The sequence below is a fragment of the Coffea arabica genome, chromosome 1c, assembly GCF_036785885.1.
Source record: "Coffea arabica cultivar ET-39 chromosome 1c, Coffea Arabica ET-39 HiFi, whole genome shotgun sequence".
NCBI classification, from domain to species: Eukaryota; Viridiplantae; Streptophyta; class Magnoliopsida; order Gentianales; family Rubiaceae; genus Coffea; species Coffea arabica.
In genome coordinates this window covers 8,152,778-8,172,072 of record NC_092310.1, presented here as the reverse complement: position 1 = coordinate 8,172,072, position 19,295 = coordinate 8,152,778, and the positions used below count along the sequence as shown (strand labels likewise).

Below are 19,295 nucleotides of genomic sequence, written 5' to 3'. Positions count from 1 at the left end.
AGAGTCAACGGACCCTGAACAAGTTGTGGTGGAACCTGCTCCTGAGAGCAGCCCATATCCCTTGCCATGAACGTGTTCTTTACCATACACTATTGCGTGATCTATCTGGCTACCTGATTAACTGTACACTAGGTCAGGGTCTATTTGAGTTTGACTTGTTTTTTGATATCCTGTATATGGTATCTTACCTACTATTTTACCTGTCTATTTTCTTGGAATCTCACAGGGCTTCTAGCTCATTCCATGCAATTTGTTTTCCGAGGTAAGAACATGAGAGTGGGAATTGAAGAAGACATAGACTTTGTCCAGATTTTGTTAGTTGCTCGCGTAGGCGTTCCTTAGCTTTCTAGCAAGTTTGTTTGGTTTTATTTTGTAAGCTTGACTCCTTGGCTATATTAAGAGATTGTTTGAACATTTGATATCTACGGTTATATATTTAAGGTTGTAATTGTTATTGCTCTTATTACTTGAGGTTGTTATTTTGTAAATTTTTGGTTTGTGAGTAAGTCTTTGCGAGAGTTGGGCAGGCGGTCCGCCAAACCCTTGGGTATGCCGTAGGAGGAGGTTGGGCTATCACAAACCTCTGCATCTAACGACAAACATATGTAGTTGTATACAATCTTGAAATAATTTTAAATTCCACAACTTCACCATCCAATATTGTTAGAACAAATTTGACTATACATGTGGAGATGATTTAAACTTCAACTTTTTCAGCCTTCACAGGAAAATATTTAACCAAAGAAAATTTGTCAAACACAATATTCTCTCTAGAGTCAATATTTTTGTGGCTTGGGAAAACAATTGATGCCATAGATGTGACAGACAACTAATGAGGTTTATTTGTAACTAGAGGTATTTTATTGATTTCAATCTCCCCAAAAGGACTTTTATTTTCCTCATATGGGATTACAACTGCATCTTCATATTTGCTAGACACCAAATTTGCTTAAGGTTCAATAGCTGAGTCAAGAAGTTCTTCAACATCTTTGGCACCTTCAACATCCTTTATACATGCATATAAATTACAATCTATATGTGCAGCATGTAACAAATTGGTTGCAATCAATTACCTGGACATGGATTTTGAACGCGGTTTCAATGGCATAAGGACAATATTTTTGCCATTTTGACAAAATGATACATATTGTCACATCTATTATATGCTACATTTACAACACACTGCCATGGTCAATCAAGCAATAAGTGACAAGCATTGATGTCCACAACATCACACAAAATTTTGTCTACATAATAGCCTATTGAACATAGAACATGACACCTTGCAGTCACTTCAACAAATTCTACCCTTTATTGTCTAACCAATTCTATAAGGTTCAAAACGCTCTTTAATTGGAAATTTTAACAAATTCATTATGATGCTAGAGATAATATTTCAATAATTACCACCATTACTTACCAAATTAAAGATGTGATTAAAAGTTTTGTACTTGGTTTAGAATAATTGAAATCATTGTGTCTCATTCTTCATTAGCAAAAAATTGTGAACCATATACATAAGCTATTTGTCCATCCCTAATTGGACCCCAGGTTGCAAATGAGAGTCCAGATGTGGAATTGTCAAGGAGTGGGGAGCCTCTTGACAATTCCCCAGTTGAGAGAGGTGAATAACCTCTTCTCTCCAAGCATGGTGTTTTTAAGTGAGACCAAGAATAGGACAAAATACATGGAAAAAGTGAAGAACAATTTAAGATTTGATGAGATGGCTGTTGTTGAGGCAATGAATAAGGCAAGTGGTATGGCTCTCCTTTGGAAACAAGAGGTGAAAATTATAGAGGTGCTCATGACTGCTTTCACCATCGAAGCTCATGTGAAGGATATGGAGGTTAACTCTGATTGGTGGTTTGTAGGCATTTATGCGAGCTGTGATCATAAGGTTAGAAAACAACAGTGGAAAGTTTTAGAAAATAGGAAAAGATTGTGGGAGGAAAGATGGATGATAATTGGAGACTTTAATGATATAATCTCCAATGAAGAAAAATGGGGAGGAACTACTAGAGAGGAAAGAAGCTTTCAGGACTTTAAAGAATTTATTCATGGGAATCAATTGATGGATATAGGTTTTGTTGGCCACCCTTGGACTTGGTGTATCAATTGGGAAGAAGCGGGTGAAGTTAAACAAAGACTGGATAGGGATCTATGTAGCTATTCCTGGTCACAGGTTTATGAGAAAGTTAATTGTCGACATATAGACTCTTATGCCTCGGATCACAGCATTCTGTTGTTTGATACTACGATGAACTCTAGTAGGAGGAATAAGAGATTCTACTTTGACAAGAGGTGGTTAAAAAGAGAGGATATTGGGGAGGTGGTCAGGACTGCTTGGGAGAAGGAGACTAAGGGATCTAGGATGTTTCAAGTAACTAGGAAGATCAAGAACTACCGTGTAGCTCTCCTTCAATGGAGGAATACCTTCCAAGCAAACTCAAGAGAGAAGATTGAGCAAATTAAAAACCAGTTGAGTGAGCTGAAGCAATCAAGTGGGAACACCAGTAAGGGAAGTGTGGACTCATTAAAGAAACAGTTAAAAGAGGCTTACAAAGAGGAAGAACTGCACTGGCACCAGAAATCTAGGATACAATGGCTCAAGGAGGGGGACAGGAACACAAAGTATTTCCATGCAATTGTACAGGGAAGGAGAAGAAGAAATAGAATGAACAAACTACAAAGAGAGGATGGAACGTGAACTGAGAGTGAGGAGGAGATGAGCAATGAAATTGCAGATTACTATACGAATCTTCTGAACTGTAATGAAGTAGGGGACTTATCTGAGGTACTGGATGGAATACCCCACACTATCACTAATGAACTCAATGGAAACCTGTTATAACCAGTTTTGGAAGAAGAAATAAAATCTATAATTTTTTCTATGAATCCAGATAAAACTCCTGGGGTTGATGGTATGTCACCACTTTTCTTCCAAAAATTCTGGACTACCATCAAGAAAGAAGAGGTAAATGTGATCCAAACCTTTTTTCATATGGTCACCTTTTGAAGAGTGTTAATCATATTGTGATTACCCTCATTCCCAAAGTGCTAAATCCTACATCATTGAAGCAGTTTAGACCCATAAGCCTATGTACTACTATGTATAAAATCATTGCTAAAATCTTAGCAAACAGGCTGAAAAGTCTCTTGCATTGTTGTATCTGCAAAAACCAATCTGCATTCATCCCTGATAGACAAATGCTAGATAACATTACGGTGTCTCATGATTATTTGCACTATCTAAAAAACAAGAGACAAGGAAAGGAGGGATTTATGGCAGTGAAGTTAGACATGTCTAAAGTTTACGACCGTATGGAATGGAGTTTTCTGGAGGCTATCATGCAAAAGATGGGATTTCATAGCAAATGGAGAAACTGGATTATGGAGTGTGTAAGATCTGTATCTTACTCTTTCAATATAAATGGGGAGGTTAAAGAGTATGTGATTCCCAAAAGAGGTATTATACAAGGGGACCCTTTATCCCCTTATCTCTTTCTACTTTTTTCTGAGAGATTCTCAAACCTCATCAGGAAGGCTGCAGAAACTAGGAAGCTCTCAGGGATGAAGATAAGTAGAAATGGACCTAGTGTTACACATTTGTTCTTTGCAGATGATTCATTGATCTTCTGCAAAGCAAATAAGGAGCAGGCAACTGAGTTAATGAGGGTGTTGCAAGTGTATGCCAAGGGGTCAGGTCAATTGATAAATCTGGATAAGTCGTCCATCCTATTCAGTAAGAATGTGAGGCTAGAACTGAGGAATGAGATTTGTCAAATCATGGGGCAAATGCAAAGAGTCAGTCAAGGCAAGTACCTCGGTCTACCAATTGTGGTATCAAGATCAAAAGAGCAAATTTTTTGGTTTTGTCAAGACAAACATACAACAGAGAATGCTCGAGTGGAAAAACAGGTTCTTAAGTGCAGCAGGAAAGGAAATCATGCTTAAATCAGTGGCTTTAGCTATGCCTACCTATACTATGTCCTGTTTCAAGATTTCATCCAGATTGTGTAAGGAAATCAGTTCACTAATGTCAAATTATTGGTAGGGAAAGGCCAATGGAAAGAATAAAGTACACTGGTGCTCCTGGAGAAAGCTCACTCAAAACAAATCCTTCGAAGGTTTAGGCTTCAAAGATTTGATGGCTTTTAATACAGCACTTCTTGGCAAGCAGGTTTGGAGGCTGATAACACAACCTAACCTTGTGAGGATCCGAAAATTTTCTTATTTTATTGTATATTACTAGCTTATTTAAATATTTATTCACCCGTTTTCTCCGAATAATTTATTTCAACCATTTTAAATCCATTTACATGAAACAATGTCTCATTTATGTTTTTAAAATGTTTCGTTAGAAAAATTTATTTGTCGGAGGCTCGTTCGGTAAGAAACAACGAGTAGATTTTTTCGAGGTAAATTCGATCCGAAAGTGTATTAGTCTTGGAGAATTAAGAATGAATAATAGTAGACTAAGAAAAGTTAATTGAGAGCTTAGATATGAGTGAGTTAAAATTTAAACTTATACCGTGCGCGCGTCAAAAATTTTTCGAAAGTCGCGCCGATACAAACTAATTGGAGATTTGGAGAGTTAATATATGTGAGGACTCATGTTTTTATTTCTAAAATAGTTATTTTATGATTAATTACCCTAGTAGTAGTTACTTATATTATCGTTACAAGAATTTCTTTTTAAGTTTCATTTTATCACGCGCGAATCGGAAATTGGCGTAAATCGAGCCGGAGCGGCTAAGTGGAGATTTAAGAAACTTAATATAAACTACTAAGAGTAGATAATAATAGTATTAAACGAAGTGCATTAGAGGTTTAGTACACAAGTGAAGCAAACTCGAGAGGAAACGGGCACGAAACGTGTGCGTACGCGCACTATTGAGAGTTGACTTTTGTGCAATTAAAGCCACCAACTACCAAGCTTCCAAGAGAAGCTTCACCATCAGCAAACCCTCTCTCTTTTCTCTCCTATGCTGGCCAAAAACTTCAAGGAAGAAGAAGAGCAAAACCCTTTATCATCTCACTTTATTTCTTGCACCTTTTCACTCCAAATTCATCACACAAACTCACAACAACTTGGAGACTCACTTGGACTAGGAAGGGATCATCTTTGTCATGGTTTCTTGGAGCTCTTAGTGACCCAAAATTTGTGAGTTTTCATCATCCAAGAGGTGGTAATCATCTAACATTTTAAACTTGGTTCTAGTGAGTTAAATTTGACTTGGAATCTTGTAGCTTCATGTGGGTATCTTTATTTGGTTGAAAATCATTTGAGTGGGCTCTATGAAATCCCACAATAGACATGTTGGACTGATATGATGATTATGAGTGTTATTTATGTTGATTAAGTGTTAAACTAGTGTATATAAATTGGAAAAATGGAAGGAAAACCAAAGGGAAGTTGAGGAAAATTTCGATTGTTAGCTGACCAGTTCTGTCCTGTTTTTGCCGAGACCTTAATTCGGTATTTTTACGATCAAATAAACTTGAATTTGATGTACATATGTTGTATAGGTTGTGTGGAAAGTTTTCACAAAAAATTACTTGATTTGGTTAAGAAAAAGTTGAGTTTTGATCAAGAACAAACTGGAAATTCGCGTAACAGGGGTATGCTGGCAGTAAACTTTGAACGATCATAACTCTTTCTTTAGATGTTGAAATCAAGTACTTTTGCTGCATTTGAAACTATACACTTCCAATTTTCTAACGGTATGAAATGCATCCCCTGATTCGACTTGAGTGAGCCGTACCAGTTCTTCAAGATTACCTATTCTGTTTTACTCCTGTGCTAGAGAGTCAGTGATGTGCTGGGAATTGTTGCTTGAATTTGAGCTAGCTATGAACTGAATTTCAAAACAATTTCTTCTGATGAAATGTAACCTTGTGAATGTAGTTTCCAACTCCACTGACCATGCTCAATTCCAAGTTGAATTGACTGAGTTATGGCCAAATTACAGAACTGCACCAATGATAGAAAACCCTAATTTTGGCTAGCCGAATGGCCTAGCTCGAATTGGGACTTATAATTTTGAAACTTTTGGTGTCAATCACCTACCAAATGTATGTTGGATGTTTCTTAGACCTTTTCTTCATAAATAAATCATGTTTGAGATGATTTCATTGGCCAAAGGTTCGAAAAAGAAAAACGGAAGCATGAAGGCAGCTTTGTCATCGGATTTCCTTAAACTTTGGTAGTTTAGTTAACTACCTTCCCTTGTGAATTTTCAAATGAAATTTGGTAGAGGAGTAGTTTTCATATGGAAGTTGAATTTTACCAATTTTGGTGTTATTCTAAGACTTTTTTGAAGTACAAATAAATTACCAAAATTATTCTTCCAAATATGGAAAATTGCCTAACAATCTCAATTTTTGGCCGACTTCAGACTACTATATATTGATGCTCGAAACTCCGATTTTAGTTCCTCTTGTTGTGTTTTAAACTTTAATTGTAACTCTAATTGAGTTTCAAATTTTAGAGGCTAGTTCACATTCTGTGAATTTTGCCAAATTTTCAAAATTTGCCAAAAACCAACCCCGAATCTATCTTGGAAGTGCAAGTCAGTAGCTTTAAACCAAAATTTGAGTGTCTTCTATTTAGAATCTTAGAAAAGTGTTTTCTAGGAAGTTTTAGTACTTTGGAATTAGTTTCCAACGGTACTAAGTTTTCCAATTTTGGACCTACGGAGTGCAAGATGTAATTTTTCAAAGATTGCTCCCTAAAACTGAAATTTTCGAACTTGATGAGAAATGAGTTTTGGAAACTTTTCTCTACCCTTTGATAATGATTGATTGTTTTAAACTCGATTTCGTGAAGAAAATCAGTTTTTCTTGTGTTAATAAATCCTCACTTTTGAACCTTTGTTTTGAATGGTTAAGGTTCGTGTTTGAGGTATCAACTAGTCAAATTAAGTGTGCCTTCTTTCTTGATTAATACGTGATTGTGAGTGAGAAATATTTGTTAATTGTTCAGGCGCTCAAGGAGATTTCGAAGGGAATCTCAGTGCGGACACCTAAAGCTTTGTTTTTTCACTTATTTTAAATCGGTGAGTGTCAAGTGCATGACTTGATGTGTTTACTTGATTTATCTGCTTATATACGTGAGTATCACTTGACGAGATGAGTGTGTATTTTATCGCACTCGCTCTCCTTTACTCGAACTTTACTTGTATTAAACTTGATTTTCAAAGTCGATTGGAGTGAATCTCATCGACAAAATATACCCGTTTACGTATGCATGTTGTGTCGTCGTGCGTGTCGTGTTGTCGAGTGGAGTGAACCTCCTCGACTTATGGGGACGCCCAATTCTCTTAGCCGATCTTGCGACTAGAGCCGGCATGGGCTTGGTCGAGAAGCTTGATAAACCAAGAGAATAACAAAACAAAACTTGATCTTTTGAGATCTTGTTCGGCATACTCGTCGAGTATCGCCTTTTTCGTGCGTGTTTGGTTACGGATCCGAGAGGGTGGAATGTTGGCTGGATGTAGTAAGTGGAGCTTCTACAGACTTCAAAACCTACCCGATTGACGGAGTGTCAACTCTGTAGGTAGTGGATCGAGCATTGGCAAAGCATGTGGAAATTAGCTCCTGAGAGCTCCTTTATCCTACTCAAGTGTGTTTAAATTGTTAATCGTGAATTACTTGACTTTATCATTTTATTTATGGTATAAATGTTATTGATACATGAATTACGTGCTTGCATGATTTTCTTGGTCTCACTGAGTATTGGCTCATCCCATTAGTTTGTTTTCCTTAACAGGAACCGGAATGGAAGGAGTTAAGGAAATGCCAATTTGAGGCACTTTTGTATTAGTGTTTTGATTGTAATCGACTAAACACTTTTGGATATTGTATATTTTAGGGAAAGTGATTGTAAATTTGAAATTGTGATGTGAGTATGTATGGAAATGACTTCGTACCTTTAGTCCAACTTTCATTGTTAGTATTAGACTTTAAGTTTGAATTAGAATTATCTCGAGCCCTGGCGGGAGCTGGGCAGGCGTCCCGCAGAAACCATTGGGTTTGTCCTTGGGAGAAATGGGGGCATCACAAACCTTCTAGTTAGTCAAGTTATGAAGGCAAAATACTTCCCCAGGATTTCCATATTTAAGTGCAAAGTCCCCAATACTGCATCTTGGATATGAAGAAGTCTTATGGGAGCTAGACAGTTGGTGGAACAAGGAACCAGAAGAAAGATTGGCAATGGAATGAACACAAATGTCTGGGAAGATAGCTGGATTCCAGATACATTACATGGAGGAGTGACAACCAAGAGAGCTATGGACAATGGAATTCAGAATGCTGATTTGCCAAAAAACATGGAACAGGAACCTGGTTTTCAAAAATTTTAATACAGGAACCTGGTTTCAGGTAAGGAAGATAGCCATTTTTGGATATATGGGAATGATGGGAACTACTCAGTGAATTCAGGGTATAAGACACAGGCTCTTAACAATGATACCAAGCAGAAAGCAAACAAGATGGAGGGATCTACCAGCTGGGAGAATCAAACCCAAAAACCATGGAAGGATTTGTGGAGACTGAAGGTGAAACATAAACAGAAAATCTTCCTATGGAAATTTCTTAACAATGCTCTTCCAGTGAGAGATGCCATCTATGGCAGAATCAAAGTTGGGGACCCCATTTGCAACAGATATGGAGAGGAAAGGGAGACGATAGAACATACTCTTTTGAACTGTAGCAAAGCAAAACAGACATGGAAGCTAGCCCCTATCCAATGGGAAGGAATGATGGAGCAACATGGGTGTTTTAGAAGATGGTGGATTTCAGTTTTAGAAGCCAAACACAGACCAGAAGGATGGCAACACATTTCCTTATTTGTCCATATTCTCTGGCAGATTTGGAAAGATAGGAATGAGATGGAATTCAATGGCAAGAAAAACCAGCCATGGAGGACAATACAAAAGGCACACCAGGAATGGCTAGAATTGGGGGACATAGATACAAAGGAAACTAGGATGAACACAGACGAAACAGAAGCTCTACGTCATCACAGCCAGCAGTTAGGCTCAGAATATGGGACACTGAAATTGAGGATTGGATTCACAACAGACTTGACAAAGCTTTGTTTAGGGATTGGAATCAGTCTGACAGAAGGAGATCAAGGTTTAAAGATAGGATGGGCACTACGAGCACGCAGCTTAGGATCAAATCTGGTGGACGAAGAAGCAGTGGCTCTAAAAATGGCAATGTGTAAAGCTGTCACCATGCAATACAGGGAAGTACAATTCCAGGTGCAAAACCAACAACTCCTTAACCATATTCGAACACAAAAAGTAAGCGACATTAGATTAGTTACTGTTGTGGATGACATTGTTCAACTAAGAGTTTTGTTTTATATGTGCTCCTTTTGTCTAGTTAAACATGATAAGAATCAACTAAGCTCTAAGCTTAGCATGTATGCCTTGGGCATGACTTTAGAAGAGGAACATTGGTTTCCTTAGTGGTCAAAATGCTGCTTGTAAAGTTTCAATCTAGCCTTTGCTTGCACTTGTAAATCTTCCGTTAATCAATACAATCAATTATCGTTTCAATATATATATATATATATATATATATATATATATACACAAGCTATTTGTTCTAACAAAGATTATCCGAAGGGTTAGGGATAATCCTGCCAAAACTTGCCAAAGTTTCATCACCTGAAGATGATGCCTCACAACTTAGTTGTCTATAAGGTTGATGTAGACCATGTTGAATAAGGGGATGATCATGAGCAACTCTCCTAGAAACCCCACCATTTTTTCATGATCCAACTTATGGTACAGTGTTACAACAATCATCATAAGAGAAACCTACTCTGATACCAACTGACGCAATGGCAGAAGCTTGAGAAAAGGAGTTACATGAACACACTCTATAAGAAGAACCAATGGTTGAAGACCAAACCCCAAAATATAATGAAGATTCAACAAGAATCTAGACCTAGCGCGCACCCAAAGAAAAGGTGTAAATCGAAACAACATGAAAAGCATTAAAATTTCAATAATAATGTCAAAAGCGCTCAAAATAACCATAAGAATGGCTATTTATAGGTTACAAGTGTTCTAAACTGAAAAGGAAAGAAAATACACTTAAAATCAGAAAATAACTAAAATTTGCAATATGCACCGACCAAGGATCCACGAATGGATCCAAGCCGACTAGGCACGGATCTGCCTTGCGGATCTATGTCGCTACTGTCTGCCTTAAATCTAGCCCTGCAATCTGATGCTAGATCCAAGAGTAGGATTGCCTTTTGAAGTGGATTGCAGGCAAATCCGTGGGCTGAGGGATGGATCTGTGCGCTCAATGCAATTTTGCAGCTCCAAGGATTGATTTTCCGTTGCTCCATTACGAGATCCAGTTGTTATTGTGAACATGCAAGAAATCTCGTTCCACATCACCATTTGCAAAGCATCTACAATCCAATTTTTAAACTAAGAAGAATAGCTATACGTTTGAGTTGGAAAGCTTCCCTATCGATCTTTGGTTAAACTTCACTTTGGATGCTTGAACTTTAATTTTAGATTCTTTATCCCTTAAAGTATGAAATCCATCATAGTTTAGTCATTACTCATTAATGTTGGATAGTTTTTCCTCTAAAGCATGAAATCCATTTCACATTAGTCCTTAAACTTTAAGTAAGTTTACGGATTAAAGTGAGATGAATTTCCTATGTTATGAAGTAAAGCATCCAACATTGAAGCTTGAAAATTAAAGTGAGAATGTGTTTATAGTTTAAAGGTACAAAATAGAATTAGCATTGATTTTTTCTTTAAAAAGAGATAGTAGAAAAACCAAAAATTGACATCATATTACGACAAGTAGAACTTCCCTTTATTATACAGTACACATCGTGCTTTAGATAGTACAAACAACATAGCATAACACACACAAAAACCAGGAAATATATTTTATGAATCCAGCATTACTTTAAATAGCAAATGATGAATCCAGGCACAAGTTAAAAGCACACTTACAATATTTTTTGGTAAATGAACTTCACGTGAAGCACAAGAAAGTCTCAATAGCACACATACAAATAATTCTTGGTAAATGAACTTGATAGGAAAGTGGTATGGGAGAAAGTCTCCAGATCATTGAAGTCCTCAAGCGTTAGTTTCTTCATCGTTGTGGAGGAAGAACATGAACCATCCAGCTGACAGTTTTGGATACCTTTTCAGACCATGAGCATAGTCAATGAAGTTCATACCAAAACGAGAATTAAAACCTGTGCTCCATTCTAAATTGTCCATCAATGACCAGACATAGTATCCTTTCACATTTGCTCCCTTGCTGCATTAAACACAACAACATGAAAGTTTCAGGATGTATATTTTCTCCTAAAATAAATAAAATGAAAAGCCTTGAAGTCGGGCTTAATTTACTCATTCAATTAAGGAAGAGGATTTAGTAGATGTGAATGTTCAGTTTCTAAGAGCTAAATGTACGGGAAAACTAAAATTTGGCGTAGGATTTATGGTCCCTAGGTTTTCTATCCATTTCTTTGGTTAAAAAAGGGTATATACATGCAAAAGATTCTGAAATTTTCTCTTTGCTTGCTCTTGACTTTTAGTATAAGTTGGATATCCATGTAAATGCTTGTTTCCATCAATTAACTTGAACTATTAGAGGAATAAATTTTTCAGAAATTGGCAGAAATTTGTTTTTGGGCCACAAATTGGCAGAATTAGTGATAGCAAAACTTGGATAGAATTTGTAAGAGTATTTGTTTCACCATACATGAGAATAGCAATATCTATTCCAAATATGATCTCAGTGCTTTAATTTTCATCATATTTATATGTGCAACCTTGATTAGATGGCCTAAACGTCAATTTTTTTAAAGTATGAACCATCAAATCAAAAAAATACTGAACGTAATAACAATAGTAGAAGCCAAAGATCTTACTCTATTGCTTTCTTCAGAAATCGAAGATGCCTGTAGTGATAAGATATCCTTTTGGGGTCAAAAAAAACTAGCCAGAAAGACAAGTTCTTTTCATTGAACTCATTACGCCCTGCAAGATATGCATATATAGGTCAAAGATTGTTTACGAAATGTGCAGTTTGTGACAACTTATAGATGATAAGATTTGTAATTGCAAATATCATGCAACAAGCAACACATTTGGTGGAGCTTAACATATTGTATCACCAGAAAACAAAATTAAATACAGTGCCTAAGATACAAGTGTTCCATAAATTAATCTCCAAATAACATCTTCTATTTCTTTTTCCTGTGAGAACCCGTAAAAATCCTAATATTTTCCCTAGGGTTCATTTCCCCTTATTTGCATGTTTTCTGCATTTTCTGGCTTAGAAATATTTTCTTAGTGGATTTTATGAGCAATTATAGTTTTAAAATGATTTTTCTAGTATTGGTGAGTTTTTAGAAAATTAAGAGTAAATAGTGGACGTGGGACCCACTAGTGCGAAAAGTTCGGAAAAATTCGGCCTATAAGGTTAAGTTTCGGATACTGTGTAAAATTTATCGGGTGTTAAGTGATAAGTGGAGTGTGTGAAGTGATTGATGTGAGAGAGAAAAGAAAGATAGGAATGCATTTAATAGAGTGCCACATGTCATCTTCTCATTGGTCATGACTTAAGAAACACTATTCACCTTTTGACAAATTTTTGACTTTTGACCCAATTAGTAAATATCTTCAAAAATTCATTAAAATCCTCTCATTTTCTCTCCACCATGGCCGGCCCTCTCTAAGCAAGAAAGGAAAGAGACTTCTTCATTTTGCAAGCTTTCATTTGGTCCAATCTACCACAAATCAAAGTCTAGAGTTGATTCTACTCCATAAAACCTTTGCTTCTAGTGTTAGTAGGTGTATTGGTGAGGTTTGTTTGAAGATCAAAGGTGTCCAATATCTCTCTTTCTCTTGATTTCTTGGTAAGTGTTGCTTGAAACACCCTCCTACCTCTAATGATGGTTATATGATGCTTAGAAGTGGCATGAGTGTGTAAAAATGTGATTTGTTTCTTGATTTGAAGAGTTTTGGTGAAGTTTTCATTTTATTGGAAATTTTTCTGGTTTAATATGAATGGGATGTTGTGGCCTTGTATGATGAATTGTAATGGTTGGAAATGACTATAGTGAGTGTGAATTGATGATAAATGCAATCAATTTTGGATTGAGAGTGAAATTTGGAAAGTTAGGGTTCTTAAATCCCCAATTCTGTCCGGTTTTGGATCATAGGGTTAGAGGCCGAATTTGACTTTGCTCAAAACATGAAAGTTGTAGGTATTGATGAGGTTGATGTGCCTGCAAAATTTCAGGTCATTTAGATTAATGTGGAATGAGATATGACGAAATTACTGTAGCTGTTCTGTTTTGGATAGAATGCGAAAACTGCGTTAGTAATTGGCCATTTTGACTGGTATTGGTTTGGATTTTGGAGTTGGTGTCTTCTGATGGAATGCAGCTAAGTGTCTTAGCTAACATATGCCTTTGGAATTTCAACATTTGGACTTGTAAGGACTGAGATATACAGATTACAGTTTTTTGTGTTTTGGGAACCTGTTTTAGGAATTCTGGGTTAGTATTTAGCATATTTGACCTAGTTGTGTTACGAACTGGTTTGAGTGACCTTCTACATTGTTGTAGCCCTGTTCCATAGCTTCGAAATGGTGGGTCTTACACCCCCAACCGATAATTGTAGTGAGAGTTGTGCCATTACCGCATTGTGACATCAAAACCGGTTTTCTTAACAAGGCCTAAGTTGAAGCCTTTCTTAATTTCTGGTTTGCTATCATGCTTGCATATGTTTATGAAACCCTATTGGGGTTGTGATTGGCATTGTTTTATGGCTCGGTATCGAGTCTCATAGTACTTGCTTACGTGTTCTAGGGCGTGACGGTGGTTCACGACATTCCCCTGACGGAAGTGCATGACATAGCACTTAACTGCTTTGTGAGTATACTACTCACTTACTTGTTATAATGTGGCTTTGTGCTATGTGTATTTGATGCCTTGAAGGCTTACTTGGTTATTGGAAATGATTGAGGTGAGGGTGTACTTGATCGCCCTCACCCCTTGTGATTTTAGTTATGGCTACTGATTGTTTTACTGAAATACTGCACTGGATATATGAGATACTGCATTCCATTCGTGGAAACTGATTTGGTGTCGTTGGACGAGTATCCAATGGCTTTACTGCATTTATGAGCTCAACCCCGTATGGTAGTTAATTGGATCGAGCCGGCGAGGGATTGGTCGTGAAAATTATCATGCCACGGGGACTGTACTGGGGAACCTTGTGGTAATGAGACCCTTGGTTCCGGTAAACTCGAGTATTACCAAAAGCTACTGAATTGGAGTGCGGGCCCGGTTGGGGTATGTTTGGTGGAAGGAATGGAAGGAAAGTGAAGTCTACGGTTTGGTACTGTTAACATTGACGGAGGGTCAATGAGGTTGGATCAAGACTGCGAGCGTGGAAATGGGCTCTTGAGAGCCGACCGTATCCTTTTACCGTATTGCTTCATTGCTTATTTGTGCACTTTAAATGAAGGTTCATTCCTATATGACTTCAATTGCTTATCGGGTGGTATACCACTGGGCTTTAGCTCATTCCGTGTTATTTGTTTTCCTTACAGGCAAATGAGCACTTTTGGAAAGGTTATGATAGTTGAATGCAAGTTGAGCTCTTGTACATGTACTTTGATTAGCTCCTTGAGGGTGTTAACCCTAAGTGTATGGTTTCCCTTAATGAATGGCTTGTATTGGCCTAAATGCACTTGTATGATCTTATGAGATAACTTGTACGCCATTTGGCTTGTAAATGCTGATTTCCAATGTATATTTATGTTTGGATAATGTTTGGTTGGATTTCGGAGTGCCACGGCTTTCAAACGGAAAAGGAAAAATTTTGCCGAAGATGAACAGTGGCGAATCCGGCCAGGAATCCGGCCAGAAACTGGCCGGATTGCAGGCCGGATTGCCTGGGGGAAAATGGAACCCGGCCAGTTGCTCTCGGCCGGGTATCCGGCCAGACAATCCGGCCGGATCTTGGCAGGATTGTCGGCCGGATTGTGATGGAAGGAAAAAAAAAAAAAAAAAAAGAGTTTTGAGTTTTGGCTTGTTTGCGCGCAACGGTATGTTCCGGATCGTAATAGAATGACGTAAAACGTACTGTTAGTCCTGGCGAGAGCTGGGCAGGCAGTCCGCTAACCCCTCTGGTTCGCCTTAGGGGAAAGTGGGGCTGTCACAGGTGGTATCAGAGCCACGTCGCGTGGTCTCTGCGCGGAGTGAGACTGGGTCAAGTTGTGTTGTGGTCTCAATTTCATGGATATGTCTAAGTGCTCGTTTGAGCGTAAGTTATGAACCGGGCATGTGATAAGTGTATGAATTATTATTATGGGACTCGAGGAAGTTAGGTATGTATGTCGGGTAGGAATCTTAAATAAGGATGGTTTACTCTTGGGACCGGCCGGCTCGAGATGTGAATTATCTTAGATGAGATTCTTGCGCCCGGATACGAAAGATATGAAGGCCTAGGTTAGAAGGGATTTGGTGAACTAGAAAGGCGGTTCTATGGAACATCGTGTGGTTTGTTCGAGTGGTTAAGCGTGATCGACCTTGATAAGTTATAAATATTTGGACGAAGTCCTAGAAGAGGAAAAGCTTTTCGAAGGTTCTTTTGCACTTGTGACCTAGTTGTTCAAAGTACTTTTGAGGACCCTATTGTTTCATGCAATGACTTCATATGTACTTGACTGACTGTTCCGTATGATTGCTTAACCTGGTTATGTGATCTATGTATACGTGTTATGTGTTTAAATGCTCTTCGCCGTAAATGTTTGAGTTGCTTATTCTTGTTTCATTGTTCCTGTCTGGTGCTACGGAAAGGAGGGTTAGGTGCCCTTTAACAGTGTATTTATTTGATGACCTAGATTGACTTAGACTGATGGAAGGCACCCGAAGTGGTCGAGGCCGTGGACGCAGGGGTAGGCAACCTACACCGGTTAGGGGTACGGGGGAAACCTCTACTGGGCCCAATCCTGAACCACAAGCCGACCCCACTGTTCAAATAGCTGCCGCTATGCAGCAAATGACCAATTTACTAGCACAAGTAGTGCAACAACAGGGCCAAAACCCAAACCCTAACCCTGGGAATCCTGGTAACCACGTGGAGAGCGAGGATAGAGCTCTCGAACGTTTTCAAAAGTTTTCCCCGCCAAAGTTTATAGGGGGACCCGACCCTGATATTGCTGAGAAATGGCTTGAGAAAATGGTAGATATCTTCGCGGCCCTACACTACCCTGACGAACGGCAGGTCACGTTTGCCGTGTTTCAACTCGAGGGAGCTGCCCGTTCCTGGTGGAACGTAATTCGGCAGAAATGGGAAAGGGAACAGACGCCTAGGACCTGGGTGAATTTTATTCGAGAATTCAATGCCAAGTTTTTCCCTCCTCTAGTCCAGGAGAGGAAGGAGGACGAGTTTATTCGGCTCCGGCAAGGGGCTCAGACTGTGGCGGAATATGAGAGCCACTTTACCCGCTTATCCAAGTTTGCGCCTGAGTTGATTTTGACCGAGCAACGAAGAATACGGCGATTTGTCCAGGGCCTGAACGTAGAAATCCAGAAGGACCTCGCGGCAGTCCAAATTAACGCCTTCAGTGAAGCAGTGGAAAAGGCACAACGGGTAGAGAATGCTAGGCTCCAGGTGAAAAACTTTCAGGCGAAAAAGAGAGGATTTCCTGGAGACAATTCGGGACAGGAGGATGAAAGTACCCTCCCCAAGTTTGGACGAGGAACGGGAGGAGTGAGGATGCCGGAAATGTCACCAGAGAGGCCGTCAAGAGGAGGCACAGCTTCTGCAGCACGCGGACCCTGCGGGTATTGCGGGAAATTAAACCACTCGGAGGACAACTGCTGGAGGAAAGGAGGAAAATGCTTGCTCTGTGGGAGTGCCGAACATCAAATCGCTAACTGTCCAGCTCGCCTGCGCGAGCGGGAAGGGACTCTGCCACCAACTACAACCCACCCTGACCAGTCGAGGAGAGATAAAGATGGATCGAAAGTGTCCTCTCGGGTGTACTCCTTAGAACAACATCAACTCTTTGACCCATTAGAGGACGTGGAAGGTAAGAATTTACTGAACCTGGCTAGTGAAGGGGCACAGATCTGTTAGCGAAGTATAAAGCTCAATTTAATCCCGGAGTAGTCAATGATAAGAAATTTCGAGGACGAAATTCTTTTAAGGGGGAGAGAGTGTGAGAACCCGTAAAAACCCTAATATTTTCCCTAGGGTTCATTTCCCCTTATTTGCATGTTTTCTGCATTTTCTGGCTTAGAAATATTTTCTTAGTGGATTTTATGAGCAATTATAGTTTTAAGATGATTTTTCTAGTATTGGTGAGTTTTTAGAAAATTAAGAGTAAATAGTGGACGTGGGACCCACTAGTGCGAAAAGTTCGGAAAAATTCGGCCTATAAGGTTAAGTTTCGGATACTGTGTAAAATTTATCGGGTGTTAAGTGATAAGTGGAGTGTGTGAAGTGATTGATGTGAGAGAGAAAAGAAAGATAGGAATGCATTTAATAGAGTGCCACATGTCATCTTCTCATTGGTCATGACTTAAGAAACACTATTCACCTTTTGACAAATTTTTGACTTTTGACCCAATTAGTAATTATCTTCAAAAATTCATTAAAATCCTCTCATTTTCTCTCCACCATGGCCGGCCCTCTCTAAGCAAGAAAGGAAAGAGACTTCTTCATTTTGCAAGCTTTCATTTGGTCCAATCTACCACAAATCAAAGTCTAGAGTTGATTCTACTCCATAAAACCTTTGCTTCTAGTGTTAGTAGGTGTATTGGTGAGGTTTGTTTGAAGATCAAAGGTGTCCAATATCTCTCTTTCTCTTGATTTCTTGGTAAGTGTTGCTTGAAACACCCTCCTACCTCTAATGATGGTTATATGATGCTTAGAAGTGGCATGAGTGTGTAAAAATGTGATTTGTTTCTTGATTTGAAGAGTTTTGGTGAAGTTTTCATTTTATTGGGAATTTTTCTGGTTTAATATGAATGGGATGTTGTGGCCTTGTATGATGAATTGTAATGGTTGGAAATGACTATAGTGAGTGTGAATTGATGATAAATGCAATCAATTTTGGATTGAGAGTGAAATTTGGAAAGTTAGGGTTCTTAAATCCCCAATTCTGTCCGGTTTTGGATCATAGGGTTAGAGGCCGAATTTGACTTTGCTCAAAACATGAAAGTTGTAGGTATTGATGAGGTTGATGTGCCTGCAAAATTTCAGGTCATTTAGATTAATGTGGAATGAGATATGACGAAATTACTGTAGCTGTTCTGTTTTGGATAGAATGCGAAAACTGCGTTAGTAATTGGCCATTTTGACTGGTATTGGTTTGGATTTTGGAGTTGGTGTCTTCTGATGGAATGCAGCTAAGTGTCTTAGCTAACATATGCCTTTGGAATTTCAACATTTGGACTTGTAAGGACTGAGATATACAGATTACAGTTTTTTGTGTTTTGGGAACCTGTTTTAGGAATTCTGGGTTAGTATTTAGCATATTTGACCTAGTTGTGTTACGAACTGGTTTGAGTGACCTTCTACATTGTTGTAGCCCTGTTCCATAGCTTCGAAATGGTGGGTCTTACACCCCCAACCGATAATTGTAGTGAGAGTTGTGCCATTACCGCATTGTGACGTCAAAACCGGTTTTCTTAACAAGGCCTAAGTTGAAGCCTTTCTTAATTTCTGGTTTGCTATCATGCTTGCATATGTTTATGAAACCCTATTGGGGTTGTGATTGGCATTGTTTTATGGCTCGGTATCGAGTCTCATAGTACTTGCTTACGTGTTCTAGGGCGTGACGGTGGTTCACGACATTCCCCTGACGGAAGTGCATGACATAGCACTTAACTGCTTTGTGAGTATACTACTCACTTACTTGTTATAATGTGGCTTTGTGCTATGTGTATTTGATGCCTTGAAGGCTTACTTGGTTATTGGAAATGATTGAGGTGAGGGTGTACTTGATCGCCCTCACCCCTTGTGATTTTAGTTATGGCTACTGATTGTTTTACTGAAATACTGCACTGGATATATGAGATACTGCATTCCATTCGTGGAAACTGATTTGGTGTCGTTGGACGAGTATCCAATGGCTTTACTGCATTTATGAGCTCAACCCCGTATGGTAGTTAATTGGATCGAGCCGGCGAGGGCTTGGTCGTGAAAATTATCATGCCACGGGGACTGTACTGGGGAACCTTGTGGTAATGAGACCCTTGGTTCCGGTAA

The 19,295-nt window shown here is 38.8% G+C and overlaps 2 protein-coding genes across 2 annotated transcripts; both read left to right on the top strand.

The window, feature by feature from the left end:
• Window positions 1-1,558: 1,558 nt before the first annotated feature.
• LOC140038838 (uncharacterized) lies at window positions 1,559-2,707 on the top strand. The gene has a single exon (XM_072084294.1). It carries the CDS (start codon window positions 1,559-1,561, stop codon window positions 2,705-2,707), a length of 1,149 nt encoding a protein of 382 aa, XP_071940395.1.
• Window positions 2,708-8,165: 5,458 nt separating this feature from the next.
• On the top strand, window positions 8,166-9,476 carry LOC140038831 (uncharacterized). The gene is made up of 2 exons (XM_072084282.1): window positions 8,166-8,346; window positions 8,443-9,476. Exons 1-2 carry the CDS (start codon window positions 8,166-8,168, stop codon window positions 9,474-9,476), a joined length of 1,215 nt encoding a protein of 404 aa, XP_071940383.1.
• The last annotated feature ends 9,819 nt before the right edge of the window (window positions 9,477-19,295 follow it).

Coding starts and splice junctions, on each gene's coding strand:
- LOC140038838 (XM_072084294.1), top strand. CDS start 1,559: ATGAGAGTCCAGATGTGGAATTGTCAAGGAGTGGGGAGCCTCTTGACA.
- LOC140038831 (XM_072084282.1), top strand. CDS start 8,166: ATGGGAGCTAGACAGTTGGTGGAACAAGGAACCAGAAGAAAGATTGGC. Junction 8,347..8,442: donor AAACATGGAACAGGAACCTG/GTTTTCAAAAAT, acceptor CAGTGAATTCAG/GGTATAAGACACAGGCTCTT.